The sequence below is a fragment of the Myxine glutinosa genome, chromosome 4 (genome assembly GCF_964187855.1).
Source record: "Myxine glutinosa chromosome 4, kmMyxGlut1.1, whole genome shotgun sequence".
Classification (NCBI taxonomy): Eukaryota; Metazoa; Chordata; class Myxini; order Myxiniformes; family Myxinidae; genus Myxine; species Myxine glutinosa.
In genome coordinates this window covers 73,289,877-73,303,604 of record NC_136264.1, presented here as the reverse complement: position 1 = coordinate 73,303,604, position 13,728 = coordinate 73,289,877, and the positions used below count along the sequence as shown (strand labels likewise).

Genomic DNA, 13,728 nt, shown 5'->3' with positions numbered 1-13,728 from the left:
TGCGAGGGAGCAGGGCATGCTAAATAGTACAGGGATTATGGATAAGATTCCTTTGTTCATCGTCCCCTCTGTTGTCAAACCTGTGTACCTTATGGCAACGCACTCATTTAAACACTTAGATAGGTCCTTAGTGCAACATTAAATAATTCCCCTCCCTTACCACAACGACTTTGGAAAACAGGCAGGAAGCCAGGCCGGGGCACCGCCGATGGGGCCGCAGCCAGCCACACCACCAGCTGGCCTAGCAACCAGCCTCGTGGCAGGCTGGGAGCCACGCCCAGGAGGACTGTTGATTGGTCCATAGGAGGGACAGAGAACTGCCCCGTGATTGGAAGGAAGGGAAGGACTGTTGTTTGGCCACGAGGATGGCGTGACATGGTGGCGGGAAGGACTTGGCCAATGAGAAAACACCAGCGCATTGAGAAGATTTGAGAGGTCGAGAGACGAGGCTCTGATTGGGGGTGAGCAAGACTTGACGTCAGATGGGAGGTGACCAAAGGACGCGCTGGATGACATTTTCTCTCTTGGCTCTCTTGGCTTCTTCTTGTCTCGGCCAGTTCCCTCTCTGTGCGTTCCTGGCGTTATTCGGACTCTCTCCGCGCTGGATTGGCTTCGCGTGGAGATCGCTAGCCCTGGTTCGTCATGCGTTGGACCTTTGGTGCTGTTGGTTCGTCGTGGTGGTCAGTGCTTTTTGGTGCTTTTGGTGCTGCGAGCGGATGGGAACTCGGGTGCGACTGGCGAGGGGCTTTGCAGCGAGGCACTCGGTGAGGCCTCACGGCGCGTGAACAGGCACGCATCGAGGCCTGTTTCCCACCGACATCAAAGCCGCGGCGGGCTTGCGCGCTTGGAGCCGACGATTCCTTGATGACTGACAGATAAGGCCGCACCCCACCGAACATTACACAACGTTTTATTTTTGTTAATTCATTTCCCCTGTGCTGTATCCGAAGTGTGAGTGGGGACGTCCCGATTAGGACATTTTATTTATCATCGCGTATTTTCCTGTCCCGCAATCCTTGTAAATAAATCCTTGTATTATTTTCCATTTCCTTTTAAACCCGGATTCCCGTTTGAGTTCGTTCCCTCTCCAGATAAGCGCTTCCGCTTCTTCTTCATTCTTTCTCCCGTGCTGTGATAGCAAAATCCGTATTTGATCGTCGCCTCAATTAAAGCTGTTTGGTCATTCGAGAGCCCTGGTATTAACCGGAGGGTATTCGCACGACAATATTACTAGCAATGGTACCCGCCCTACGGGCGGGGCTTCAATTGCGAAGCCCAAATGAAAAGGCAAAATATCAGAAATTGAAGGCTTTTTTTTAATTTTAAACGATTCATATAAACATCCGTTAAATCGTATCACATGCAAATCATCAAAATCTAAACAGTATTTGTAGAATTTTAATAAAAGTCACATCACTGTTCATATCAGTAAATATTATTCCATCGTGTTTGGAAACAATTGACAATTGGAGAAATTTGAAAATTGGAAAAAAAAATTGGAAAAACAATATAGCCTATTTTACTTCAGGGGGTCCCAGGATTACCCACCCAAAATATTGTTGTGATCGGTTCAGCCGTTTTTGCGGTACCTGGGAACAGACGGATAGACAGACAGACAGACAGACAGACAGACATTTGGTGAATTATAGTAAGATGCTTAGTATTATGCTATTATCATGAATGTTATTACTTTTGTAATGAGAAACGGCTTTGGAAAAACACCACGAAAAATGCCTTGGAAGAACTCCACGGAATCGACAGGAGGGGTGATGTTATTAACCCTTGTGGGGTATATAGACTGCAGTAGATCTATGATCAGGTGCATCCGTCGACGTCATAAGCATTGAGTGATGTCCAGATTTCTCCAAATTTCTTTCCGCTTAGTGGTAAACAGCATTAGCGACTGTTTACAATGTTAATCATACGTTTTTGTGGTTTATAATATTTTTTACCTCTGGTAGAGGTGCTCCCACGAAAACGGCATGATAACATGTTTATACGCGTTAACACAGTGTTTCTTCAAGGAGGAAAACCCCTTGGGGAGGTGGGATATTATTAGTGTTAATATTGTTTTGTAATCACATTATTTTTTTTTTGTTTTCTTAATGAAAATTAATGTTTTCCAACAACCCTGGTGTTGGGCAAGCGGCTAGGGTGTCAGCTTAGGATCCTAGGATCCTGGGTTCGACTCCCGGTCGATCGCTGAATTAACGCCAGGGGGGTTGACTCAGCCTGTCATCCTTCCGAGGTCGGCTAATTGAGTACCAGTTCACTGGTAATTCCCTGTTTGTCGTTAAAGGCGGCAAAAAGGGTTGGCGTCAGGAAGGGCATCCGGCCGTAAAACATTGCTTCAAAAAGGGGACCGAAAAACAACAACAACCACGGTTCCCGAAAAAGGCCAACCCCCGCTTGCGGGGAAAAATGGCCTCTAAAGGTGGTTATTATTATATTTTTTATCACATTAATATTATGTTATATTATCATTCGTTTTGGTATTAGAAGTGTCCTTGGAAAAACGCCATGATAAAGCTAGCTTAACGGATATACACCAACACGCAACCGCCTTTGCGGGGAAAACCCCAGAGAAAAAATCCCCTTGGGGAGAGAGAGAGTGGGATGGAAATTAATTCGCTACGTCGTTCACTGTATGACCCTCGTAGTACGGCGGATAAGCTCTCATATTATAACAATTGTGCATTTTATGAGAAAAGCATGAAATTTCTAACATAGTTAGTGCATACCATAAGGTTTATTTTCAGATGTGGAGGGAAGTCAGATTTGACCTCTGAGGACCGTGAGAGGTCAAATCCAAAATGGCCGCCAGTCCACCGGGTCTAATGTTCAAACGCGCTTAATTTTGGACCTAAACAGTGTAAAAAAAAAACATTATAGGTGTCATTTCCAACTAAATTGGGGATGCCCATTCATTTGGTGATACTTTTGAGATCGCCAGAACTCAAGGACATGCATTTAGGTCAAGGTCAAGGTCAAATTACGTTAAATATCTATTTTTATGATACTTCAGTTGGAATTGCTATTGGAAAAAGTTCATTTGAACTTTTGAAACTTTATTTTTCAGGTACAGGGATAGGTACAGAACACCCAAAGACCAGAAATGATGAAAAAAAGTGTTTACACTGCAAGGAATGATGCAATAACCTCTGAAAAAATAACTGTAGTTAACCAAGTATGTCCACCAAACTTACATTAAATCAAGTGCAATGATGAAAATTGGTAATGATCAAAATCTAACAGTCTCCAGAACAGAAGCACAGTACAGTGCACCTGAGTGCAGCTTTGGCACACTTGCAGCGTCCAGTGCACCCTTTCTTGCAGGTGGATCAATTCATGGCACGATTTTGATGCTTCAGGGAGAGTGGTCCAAAGAGGCTGCCACCCAGTTGTCTCCTTTGTCCAGCCCCAGTCAGATGGGTCTGGCATCTCTGGATCCATGACCAATGCCTGGTTCCAACAGTTGGCCTGGTAGCAAGTGCGCTTGATGTGCTGCTTGCGTGCTGCCTGGGTTGGAGGAATGTTCTCTAGAGTTCAACACTTCTGTGTGAAGAGCTATTTCCTGGCATCATTCACTTCCGTGCTCTCACTGGTTCGGTCGTACATCAGCACCACAAATCCCTCTAGCAGTAACATTGAGCCTTCACTGACCTCATTTGGCATGCCTCGGAGTTCATAATGCAGATATAGTATCACACCCGGTGAAAGTGTGAAATACTGGGAGAGTCAGACACTGTGTTGGATTCAATGTCGCAACCATTTCGCAACCACTACCAACGGGCTGTTTCGTTGATCTGAGTGGACACTGTAACGATTCATCTGTTACTACTTGGCAGAGGACACAAATGTCCCAGTTAGTGCTTGGGGGGGTGGCTTGGATCCCTAGGATGTAGAGGGCTGGGTAGGGTCCATCAGGATGTGACGCTTCGGCATGGTTGTGACAAAATCACCACGGCAGGAGAGGGGATTCTGAAACACACAAAACACAATGTTAGCACCAACCACCACATTTTACATCTAAGGTTTATATTCAGATCTGGCGATCTCAAAAGTATCACCAAATGAATGGGCATCCCCAATTTAGTTGGAAATGACACCTATAATGTTTTTCTACACTATTTGGTTCCAAAATTAAGCGCGTTTGAACATTAGACTCGGTGGACTGGTGGCCATTTTGGATTTGACCTCTCACGGTCCTCAGAGGTCAAATCTGACTTCCCTCCACATCTGAAAATAAACCTTATGGTATGCACTAACTATGTTAGAAATTTCATGCTTTTCTCATAAAATGCACAATTGTTGTTGTTATCCGCTGTCCTCCTGTCAAGAGAAGTCCTCCTGTCAAGTTTGGTTGAGATCGCTGTCAAAAACCGTCAGACAGACAGATACTGAATTGTGTACTTCAGTGAGTGAAATTCCATGATTGCAGATGATGTACGACATTTTGATGGAAAGAGCATATGGACAAAAAAGAGATTTTACTGTGCAGGTGATTTATACAGCCACATATTAAGGTGTACTTGCCATCCAAAGTTTTACTTCGTATTGCTGCTCTGTGGGTTTGTACAGCTGTGCAGTGAGCAACTTGAAGAAAGTATCACTGGAACTGGGTGGTAAATCCCCCCTCATCATTTTCAGTGACTGCGATCTTGACAAGGCAGTGAGAATGGTACGTCTGACGATGTTATATCACATGAAATATCGACGCCGATGCTCCCCAAAGTGCATTTGCTGTTATCTTTCTGCTACGATGATGAATAAACAATTCCCCCAGTAACCATTACACGAGGGATGATAATGTTTCAATCCGCAAGTTTTATTTACAGTATATATATTAAATTGGTGGCTATGATGGTGTCTGGACTTTAAAAATATCTCTCTCAAAAATGGGATTTTGTTGAGTGGGAATCAGATCGGAGATGGATTTAAAGAACTCTTGATTACCAGACAGGTTTTGTGCAAGATAAGTATCTTGTGTTTCAAATACCATAACATGCGTCACCTGCAGGGCATGAGTGCTGTGTTCTTCAACAAAGGAGAAAACTGCATTGCTGCCGGGCATCTATTTGTGGAGGACTCTATCCATGATGAATTTGTCAATGGTGTGGTAAGCTCAACACAAACACCTTTACACATGCCAATTACAGTGCAAGATTGAGGCTCATGAAAAGAGAGGAAACAGGGCAAAAGGACAAACCGATAACAAACGGGAGAGGGAGAGAGAGAGACACAGACACAGAGAGAGACACAGACACAGAGAGAGACACAGACACAGAGAGAGACACAGACACAGAGACACGTATGGACAGGAAAACACAGAAAGACACAGGGAGAGACACAGGGAGACACAGGACCATAGTCCCAATGCATTAGGTAATCCCCATTTTCATTGTTGTTTCTCATCCCCAGCATCTTATATTTCCTTATGTTAAATATTATATTTCCTGTTATAAATCTTATATATTAAATTAATATTAAATGGTAAATATCATAAATATTATATTTCCTGTTATAAATCTTATATATTAAATTAATATTAAATGGTAAATATCATAAATCTTGTATTTCCTGCCAATACATAGCCTAATCTATTAAAGTATCTAGAATTTCCTGAATCTGATCTACCTACTCTCCGCTGTCTACCGTGCCTCCAAGCTTTGTACCATGCTCTATACTAAAAAGTAATTTAAGTAATCCATTACGTTGCTTACTTTTATTACTATGATAGATTACACACCAAACTCGAGAGTTCATAGAACACCTTACCTCGTGCAATCTTGAGAAAAAGGATATGGGCAGGGTCTGCAAGCAGCAAATTTGATTGGTCAAGATGTTTTGTCCAAATACTGCTAAACAGAAGGGTTTTCAAAGTGTCAAAAGGGCGATTTGTGTTCTACAGTGTTCAAGTATATATAATTCAATTGAAATAAAGTAAATATTTCAAAGATCAGAGAAAAACCAATTTTGGAAGATAACCGCCTTTGATGCAGCGTCTTATACACCACCTTATTTAACACGTTACATTAGTTCTTCATCCCTGTTGTTTGTGTTCTTTATGATGTCCTTAAAAACCACAAGTTTCCTGTTTGGGATGATTTTCAAATTTGTTTGACTGCCAAGCAGGCAGACAGACTGGAAATATTATCTCACTCCTCCCTGTGCACGCACAATTGGGACAAATTCAAAAGTATTGATATAAACGACATGTTCATTCTGCGAATCATGTTCCGATTGGTGTTCAAAATATAACATTCACTTGAAATTAAGTTGTTCCTCTATCATAAACCGACAAAGTGAACCAACTGCGTAACCCCGGTTTTTGCTTTGCAAATGCGGGGTAAATACCCAATAGCTGGTGAAATCACTAATCTTTTCAAAAATAACTTCCCTTCCAATAGGTTGGCGACCCCAGTTGGAATGCCCGATTATATTGGTAGGTGGGAAAATGCATTACAATATGGCGTGGCCACTGTTGCATTTGCCCACTCTTGTACATACTTGTGCCATATATGCGTTTGGGGCTGGTGTGCGAGCTTGGAGGTACGCACCCTTCTCTGAGCTGTCCAGCCTGGGTTTGAATCTCGGCCCAGCTGTAAAATGGCATCTTGGTGTTTCGCTGGCACCTGGATGTTGCCTCCCTCCAATGGATGTTGAACTGGGCGTCCCATCTGCTGGCATTTGTTGGTGGACGTTAAAGATCCCACAGTGTCCTTTGCGAAAAGTAGGCGAGCTATCGCCGACACCATGAATTCTTTTTACAAATTCCTGCCCTGACATCCTGTGTTGTTTTTGTTAGTTATGTTGCTTTATTACCTCCATCACTGAAGGTTTTTCACCCGTGTCTCTTCGTCTGTCTGTGTTTTTGTGTCTAAACAGTATATCTCAAAAAGTTGTGGATGGATTCAGACGAAATGTGGTGGACAGGTTGGGTGTGTTACAAGGACGAATGAATTCGATTTTGGTGAAGATTCAAATCCAGATCTGAGAATCGTTTTAAATTTTCCAGGATTCTTCGCCATTGAGAGATGGGGCCAAAACGATATATAATATAGCATGATATTTCAAAATGTTGTGGACGAGTTATGCCAAAACTTGGTGAACGCGTTAGTTAGGTGACCAGAACAAGCCGATTCGATTTTGGTTCAGGCCTGGATCCAGATCCGGTCTATCAGTGGGATATCAAATGTAAACTGTTCAGTCTGGCAGAGGTTGCTCTTTTTTTCTTTTTTCTTTTTTCTTTTTTTTTGTATACTGAATCGAGGCTCGTGAAAGAGCTAACATTTATTTCACAAACAAATCAACCAGACAAACAAAATATATAAAAAGAGGGAGCGGAAGACAAGATGGGGAAAGAAGAGGAAGCACACAAACATAACATTTGAGAGCAGGGAGATGTGTGGGAGGGAGAGAGCTTGGGGGGAGGAGGCGTGGGAAGGGGGGTGGGGGGGTGGGAGAAGTATAAAACACAAGGACACCAAGGACTTCCAGGACAGAAGTTGGTATTTCAAAAAAGTGGATTTGGAGTGAAATTAGCGGGGGTAGAAAAGATCAAGGTTTTGGATGGGGGAAGATAAGAGATGGTGATGAACAGCTGTTTTAAAGACCTGGAGGGTGGAGTGGGATTGAAGAGAATGAGGGAGTTTGTTCCAGAGGCGGGAGAAAAGAGGAATGAAGGAGTGAAGGTGAGCAGAGAGTCTTGATTTTGGCAGTTTAACCATAAGAGGGTTGCAGGCAGATCTTGTGCGGCCTGTAGGAATATTTGGGGGACAGAGCCCAGAGAGAGCTGGGGTGGGGGGGGCAAGGACAGAGAGGAGTCGATAGAAGACGGAAAGACCACCCACCCACCTGCCTGCGGTGAGTGAGTGAAAGGCCCTTGGAGTTGGCTTCCTCACGGGAGATTCCAATGATTCTGAACGCTTTGGTTTCAACAGCGTGAAGACGAGCTAGGTGTGAGGCAGGAGCACCAGTCCAGAGGGGAGAGCAGTATTCCATTGAGCTGCGGATGAAAGCCTTTTATGTGGTGAGGAGCTCAGGTGTGCCAAGGAAGGATTTCGCACGACGGAGGATGCCCAGTCGGCGACTGGCTTTGGAGGCCAGATTTGAAATGTGGTTTTCCCAGGAAAGATCATGGCAGATAGCGAGACCCAAAAGCTTGAGTGACAGAACTTCTTGGAGAGGATTATTCACAAAGTGGATGGGAGGGTTGTCCAGTCGGTCTTTTCGGAGAGACGTCGTAAGAGTGTGAGATTTGTCAGGATTGAAAGACATGTTCCACTTGTTTGCCCAGTCTGTGATTTTGTCCAGGTCTGCAGAGAGTGAGGAGGTTGAAGACTGCCGATCTGAGGGATGAGGAATGGAGCGACAGAGAGTAGAGTCATCAGCAAAGAGATAGAGAGGATTTTCAAGAGAGTCAGAGAGATCATTGATGAACACCAGAAAAAGCACAGGGCCCAGAACACTGCCTTGGGGAACTCCAGCCTGAACAGGAAAAGGAGATGAGAGAAACCCATTCAGGGCCACAAGTTGACTACGACTAGAGAGGAAGTCCGCCAGCCATGCGTGGAGATTTCCATGGATAACAAAGGAGGAGAGTTTGGTGAGCAGAGCGGGGCGCCAGACCGTATCGAAGGCACGTGCTATGTCAAGGGAGACAGCTCTAATTTCCTGTTTGGCATTGAGGACCTCCATCCATTGTTGAGAAAGCAGAAGCAGCATGTCCAGAGTAGAGTGACCAGGTCTGAAACCAAATTGATGATCAGAGATCAAGCCATTGGAGAAGAGGAAAGATTTAATATCTGAAGCAATGATGGATTCCATGACTTTGCTGATAATTGGGAGAAGGCTGATTGGTCTGTAGTTGCTAGGATCTGTTTTTGCACCTTTTTTGTGCAAAGCGGTGATGTTGGCTGATTTCCAAGCAGATGGCAGATGACCTTGAGCAAAAGAGAGGGTGAAGAGAACAGAGAGAGGGAGTGAAAGAGCGGAAGAACAGGATTTTAGGACCCGTGGGCTGATGCCGTCAGGTCCAGTTGCAGAATCAGAGTCGAGGGTTGACATAAACTTTTCCACCTTGTCAGGAGGAAAGGACACAGAGTCCAGGAGCAGCTGGGTACGACTGGGTACGGTGGGTACAGAGAGGGATGGGTTTGGGACACAAGATTTAGAGGCAAACACAGAGTTGAGGCATTCAGCTTTTTCACGTGCGGAGTCAGCCGTGTAGCCGTTTGAGGTGAGGGAGGGGATGGAGGGGGAACAAACACCAGAAACAGGTTTGACCAGATGCCACCAGGATTTGGAAGAGGGAGACAGATAAGAGAGTTCGGTCTTGAGAACGGAGAGATATTGTTTCCTGGCTCTCCTGAGGGTGCACACACACTTGTTTCGGGCTTTGTGAAAGGAAATGAGATTTCCTTCCATTGGATTTGCTTTCCAGGAGACGAAAGCAAGTTGTTTCTGGGCAACAGCCTCACCACAAGATTCCGTGTACCATGGACGGGAGGAAGGGTATGACAACTGAAGACGAGGTGGGATAAATCTATGCATGAGAGAGAGCAATTTACTTTCGAAGAATTCCCAGGATGAGTTGATGTCAGAGGCGGTAGAGATGGGAGACCAGGCCAGATGATTGATGGCTGCTTGAAGAACGTGCCAGTTGGCCTGAGTGAAATGCCAGACTCGTCGACGCTGAGGAGGCTCTCTGAGAATGGTCAGAGAGATGTCCACTTTAACAAGCACATGATCAGATGAGCTGATTGGAGCAGAAGAAGAGCAGCAGACATTTTCAGGGAAGTTAGTCATAACCAAGACCAGAAGAGAAGATGCTCCGTTGACTGAGATCCGGGTCGGGAAATTGACAGATTGTGTCAGTCCCAGTGAGTCGCAGAAGTCCTTTGCTGAAGAGCCATGGCTGGTGAGAGAGATACCCACACCCAGCCAACTGGCATGGTGACAATTGAAATCACCACATATGAGGAAGAGAGAGTTGGGATGGGTAGATAGAAGTTGGTCCATATTATCAGACAGCGAGATGTAGATGGAGTCATCACTGTTTGGTGGATGGTACAACACACATATGAACAAAAGGTGGGAGCGAAGGGGAAGCCGCAGCCAAAGGTATTCCTGGGGGTGAGGTGGAGAGAGGGCAGTGCAGGGCGAGTGAGGAAGAGAGTTTTTTTTATAAAGATAGCAACCCCACCTCCAGGACGAGGCTCAGGTCTATCATACCGGAGGAGGGAGTAACCTGGGAGAGATACCAAGGAATCAGAGACATCATGAAGGAGTAAAGTTTCTGTTAAGCAGATCACGTCTGGTTTGTCAGAAGCAACCTGTATGGAGAGATGTCAAGTTTGAGCGAAGGCGCCGAATGTTTGAGGTCCATACCATTAATGAAGAGTAAGGGGGAGCATCAGATACAGAACAGGGGGGGGGGGGGTAGGTTAAGATGTGGAAGAGGAGGAAGAGGTCGGGAGAGCTGTTGAAGGTGTGTCAGTGATTTCAGAATAGCTTGGAGAAAGGGAAGAATGGGGCAGACAAAAGGTTTGATGGTGATTGGGTGAGGCACAGTGAGGTGTTATTTGAGGAGGGGGAAGAGCGAGGCAGAAGGTTGGGGGAGATGAAGGTGAAAGTTGGAAGGGGGAAGAAGCAGGGAGGATGCTTTGAGGAGGAGGGGTGAGAGGGGAGTCTCGGAGGGGAGGAGCGAGGGAGAGTCTCGGAGGGGAGGGGTGTGGGGGGAGTTTAGGAGGGAAGGGTAAAGGGGGGAGATTTGAAAGGGATGGGTGATGGGGAAGATTTGGAGGGGAGGGGCAAGGGGGAAGATTTGAAAGAGATGAGTGATGGGGAAGATTTGAAGGGGAGGGGCAAGGGGGTAGATTTGGAGGGGAGGGGTGATGGGGAAGTTTTGGAGGGGAGGGGTGATGGTTGAAATTTTGGAGGGAAGGGGGGATGGGGAAGATTTGGAGGGGAGGGGCAAGGGGGAAGATTTGAAAGGGATGGGTGATGGGGAAGATTTGGAGGGGAGAGGCAAGGGGGAATATTTGAAAGAGATGGGTGATGGGGAAGATTTGGAGGGAAGGGGTGATGGGGTAGATTTGGAGGGGAGGGGTGATGGGGAAGTTTTGGAGGGAAGGGGTGATGGGGAAGATTTGGAGCGGAGGGGTGAGATTGGATTTTGAAAAGTGTACGATTAATGGGAAACGAACATTTCTTGCAAAATGAGTTTCTTGAGACCTTCGAGTCAAAAATACGTTTGAGGATGCTGGAGGGGGGGGGGGGGGGGGGGGTGGAGAGCAGGAGAGTTTAGGGAATGTATGAAAGAGGCACTGTAAGAGATGGAATTTTTTTTTGGAATGAATAGATTTGGTGAGTAAGTCGAAAGCAACCTTTTATAGAAGAAGAAGAAAAAGGTGTTATAAAATACGACAGAATACAGTTCTTCAGGGGAAAGTTTAAACATTTTTAACAACGTGATCACGAACAACGTGGTCGAAGAACGAACGAACAAATAAGAACAACGAATAAACGAATTAGAGCAGAGAAGGAAATTTTTTTCTTTTCTTTTTTTTCTGTTTTTTTCTCTACCGAGTGCATTCAAGTTACTTATACTGTATTTATATTACTTCTTCTTTGCCTGCGAAAGCTTCGGGAGGTAAAGAAGTTAAAGATCGGTGATCCATTGGACCGAAGAACGGATCATGGGCCACAAAACCACAGAGCCCACCTAGAAAAGCTCTTGGAATTCTGCAAGCGTGGCCAAGCTGAGGGAGCAACACTACGCTATGGTGGTACCCAGCTACCTCGTCCAGGTAACATTAAGCTGCAGCTCTTAAGAAGTCTGTGACATCTTGTATTGTAGTTCAGTTATTCTTTGAAATTTGCTTGTGAACTCGAGTTTACTGATACCAATGTTACCTTTGTATTTTCTCTCTAGTTTGTTAAACTGTTGTGAAATAATCACCCTGAAAGCAGAATTTAATTCATAATTTATTGTACTAAAACGACTACTACTACTCCTACTACTCCAATTACTACTACTACTACTCCTACAACTCCTACTACTACTACTACTCCTACTACTACTACTCCTACTACTCCAATTACTATGACAACTCCTACTACTACTACTACTACTACTCCTACTACTCCTACTACTCCAATTACTACTACCACTACTATTCCTACAACTCCTACTCATACTACTCCTACTACAATTACTACTACCACTACTACTCCTACTACTCCAATTACTACTACTACTATTACTACTACTATAACAAAGTGTGCCATGCTTTGCATGTTAACATTAGTTGTTGGACGTTAAAGATCCCTGGTGTATTTTGCGAAGAGTATACATGATTTATCTCCTGTACCTTGTCTAAATTCCAAATTTCTGCCACCTTCAGTAAAAGGTCACAGGCCTGGCAGCTGAATCATCAAAGACCTTCTCTGACAAACACCACAAGAGGCTGGGGATAAATGGGGGGCATTGATGAAGTTGTATCGCAGTACTCACCGTTTTAGGGGTTTGCTTCTTCACGCGGAGCAGAAGCTATTTTAAATGGCGCACTGATTTCTCTCATCCATTGAAAAGTTGTGTTGGCGAACCTGTTCCGATCAAAACAAGCATGTTGCTCCCAGTAATGGGTCAGGTGAGGTTTTTGACTCTGCATCAATGTCTATCGGTGTTGTTTTTTCACCTCACTGGGTTACTATCTCATGAATCGGAACACAGACCTGCAGTTTGGCAGTACTTTGGCTCTAAATTTGGCAAATTGTATGGAATCTCATCCCGAATATGCATGGGCTCAAAATAATGTAATTTTTTTTAGTCTGTCCTCATGCCTGACAAAAACCACCTTTAGAGGCCGTTTTTTCCCCGCAAGCGGGGGTTGGCCTTTTTCGGGAACTGTGGTTGTTGTTGTTTTTCGGTCCCCTTTTTGAAGCAATGTTTTACGGCCGGATGCCCTTCCTGACGCCAACCCTTTTTGCCGCCTTTTAACGACAACCCTTTTAACGCCAACCCTTCTGTATCCTCATGCCTGACAGTCAAACAAAATTTAAAATCATTCCAAACTTCTAACTTACTGTTTTTAGGGATGTCATAAATGGCACAAACGGGCACAAATATATAATTTAATGTGTTAAATAAGATGGTGTAAATGACGGTGCATCAACGGCGGTAAACTTCCACAACCTCTTCAATCCCACTCCTCCCTCCAGGTCTTCAAAACAGCTGTTCACCACCATCTCAGATCGTCCCCAATTCAAACTATAATCTTTTCTACCCTAAACCCCACCCAAATCTCGTCTCCTTCCAATTTTCCCTCCTTGGAGTTTCCTTCTGTATCCATCCTATCTACCACATGCATCCTCTACATCCATCTTGTCCATCCAACTTGTCCACCCCATGCACTCCACCCTATTTTTTGTCTGTTACATCCTGATCCATTCAGGGTATTAGCTATTCCACGAGCCTCAATATTTGTTTAAAAAAACAAAAACCTGTGGGTCCAATTATTCTTCCCTCCAGGACTTCAAGACAGCTGTTCACCACTCCATTTACCCCCAAATGACCCCATTCTCGACTGCTCTCCTTTTCCACATTATTGTGATCTCACCCTCACCTCTTTTCACTTGTTAGTTTGTTGATTGGCTTGTTCCTCTTCTGATTCATCCCAACTTTACCCATCCTCTTCTTGTTGTGTGCAGCGTGTTCACCAC

At 44.7% G+C, this 13,728-nt stretch overlaps 2 protein-coding genes across 7 annotated transcripts in view; both read left to right on the top strand.

Moving 5' to 3' along the window:
• LOC137424777 (uncharacterized) overlaps positions 1 to 13,728 on the top strand; it is a 675,237-nt gene that overhangs the window by 644,045 nt on the left and 17,464 nt on the right. The window lies entirely within an intron of this gene.
• The window catches only part of LOC137424780 (mitochondrial 10-formyltetrahydrofolate dehydrogenase), a 95,472-nt gene that overhangs the window by 71,982 nt on the left and 9,762 nt on the right, over positions 1 to 13,728 (top strand). For all 6 annotated transcript variants that reach the window (XM_078775908.1, XM_078775907.1, XM_078775910.1 and 3 more), the window contains 3 exons: positions 4,582 to 4,681; positions 5,021 to 5,119; positions 11,648 to 11,813. In XM_078775908.1, the coding sequence (XP_078632034.1) occupies positions 4,582 to 4,681; positions 5,021 to 5,119; positions 11,648 to 11,813 (365 nt within the window). The remainder of the gene's footprint in view (positions 1 to 4,581; positions 4,682 to 5,020; positions 5,120 to 11,647; positions 11,814 to 13,728) is intronic.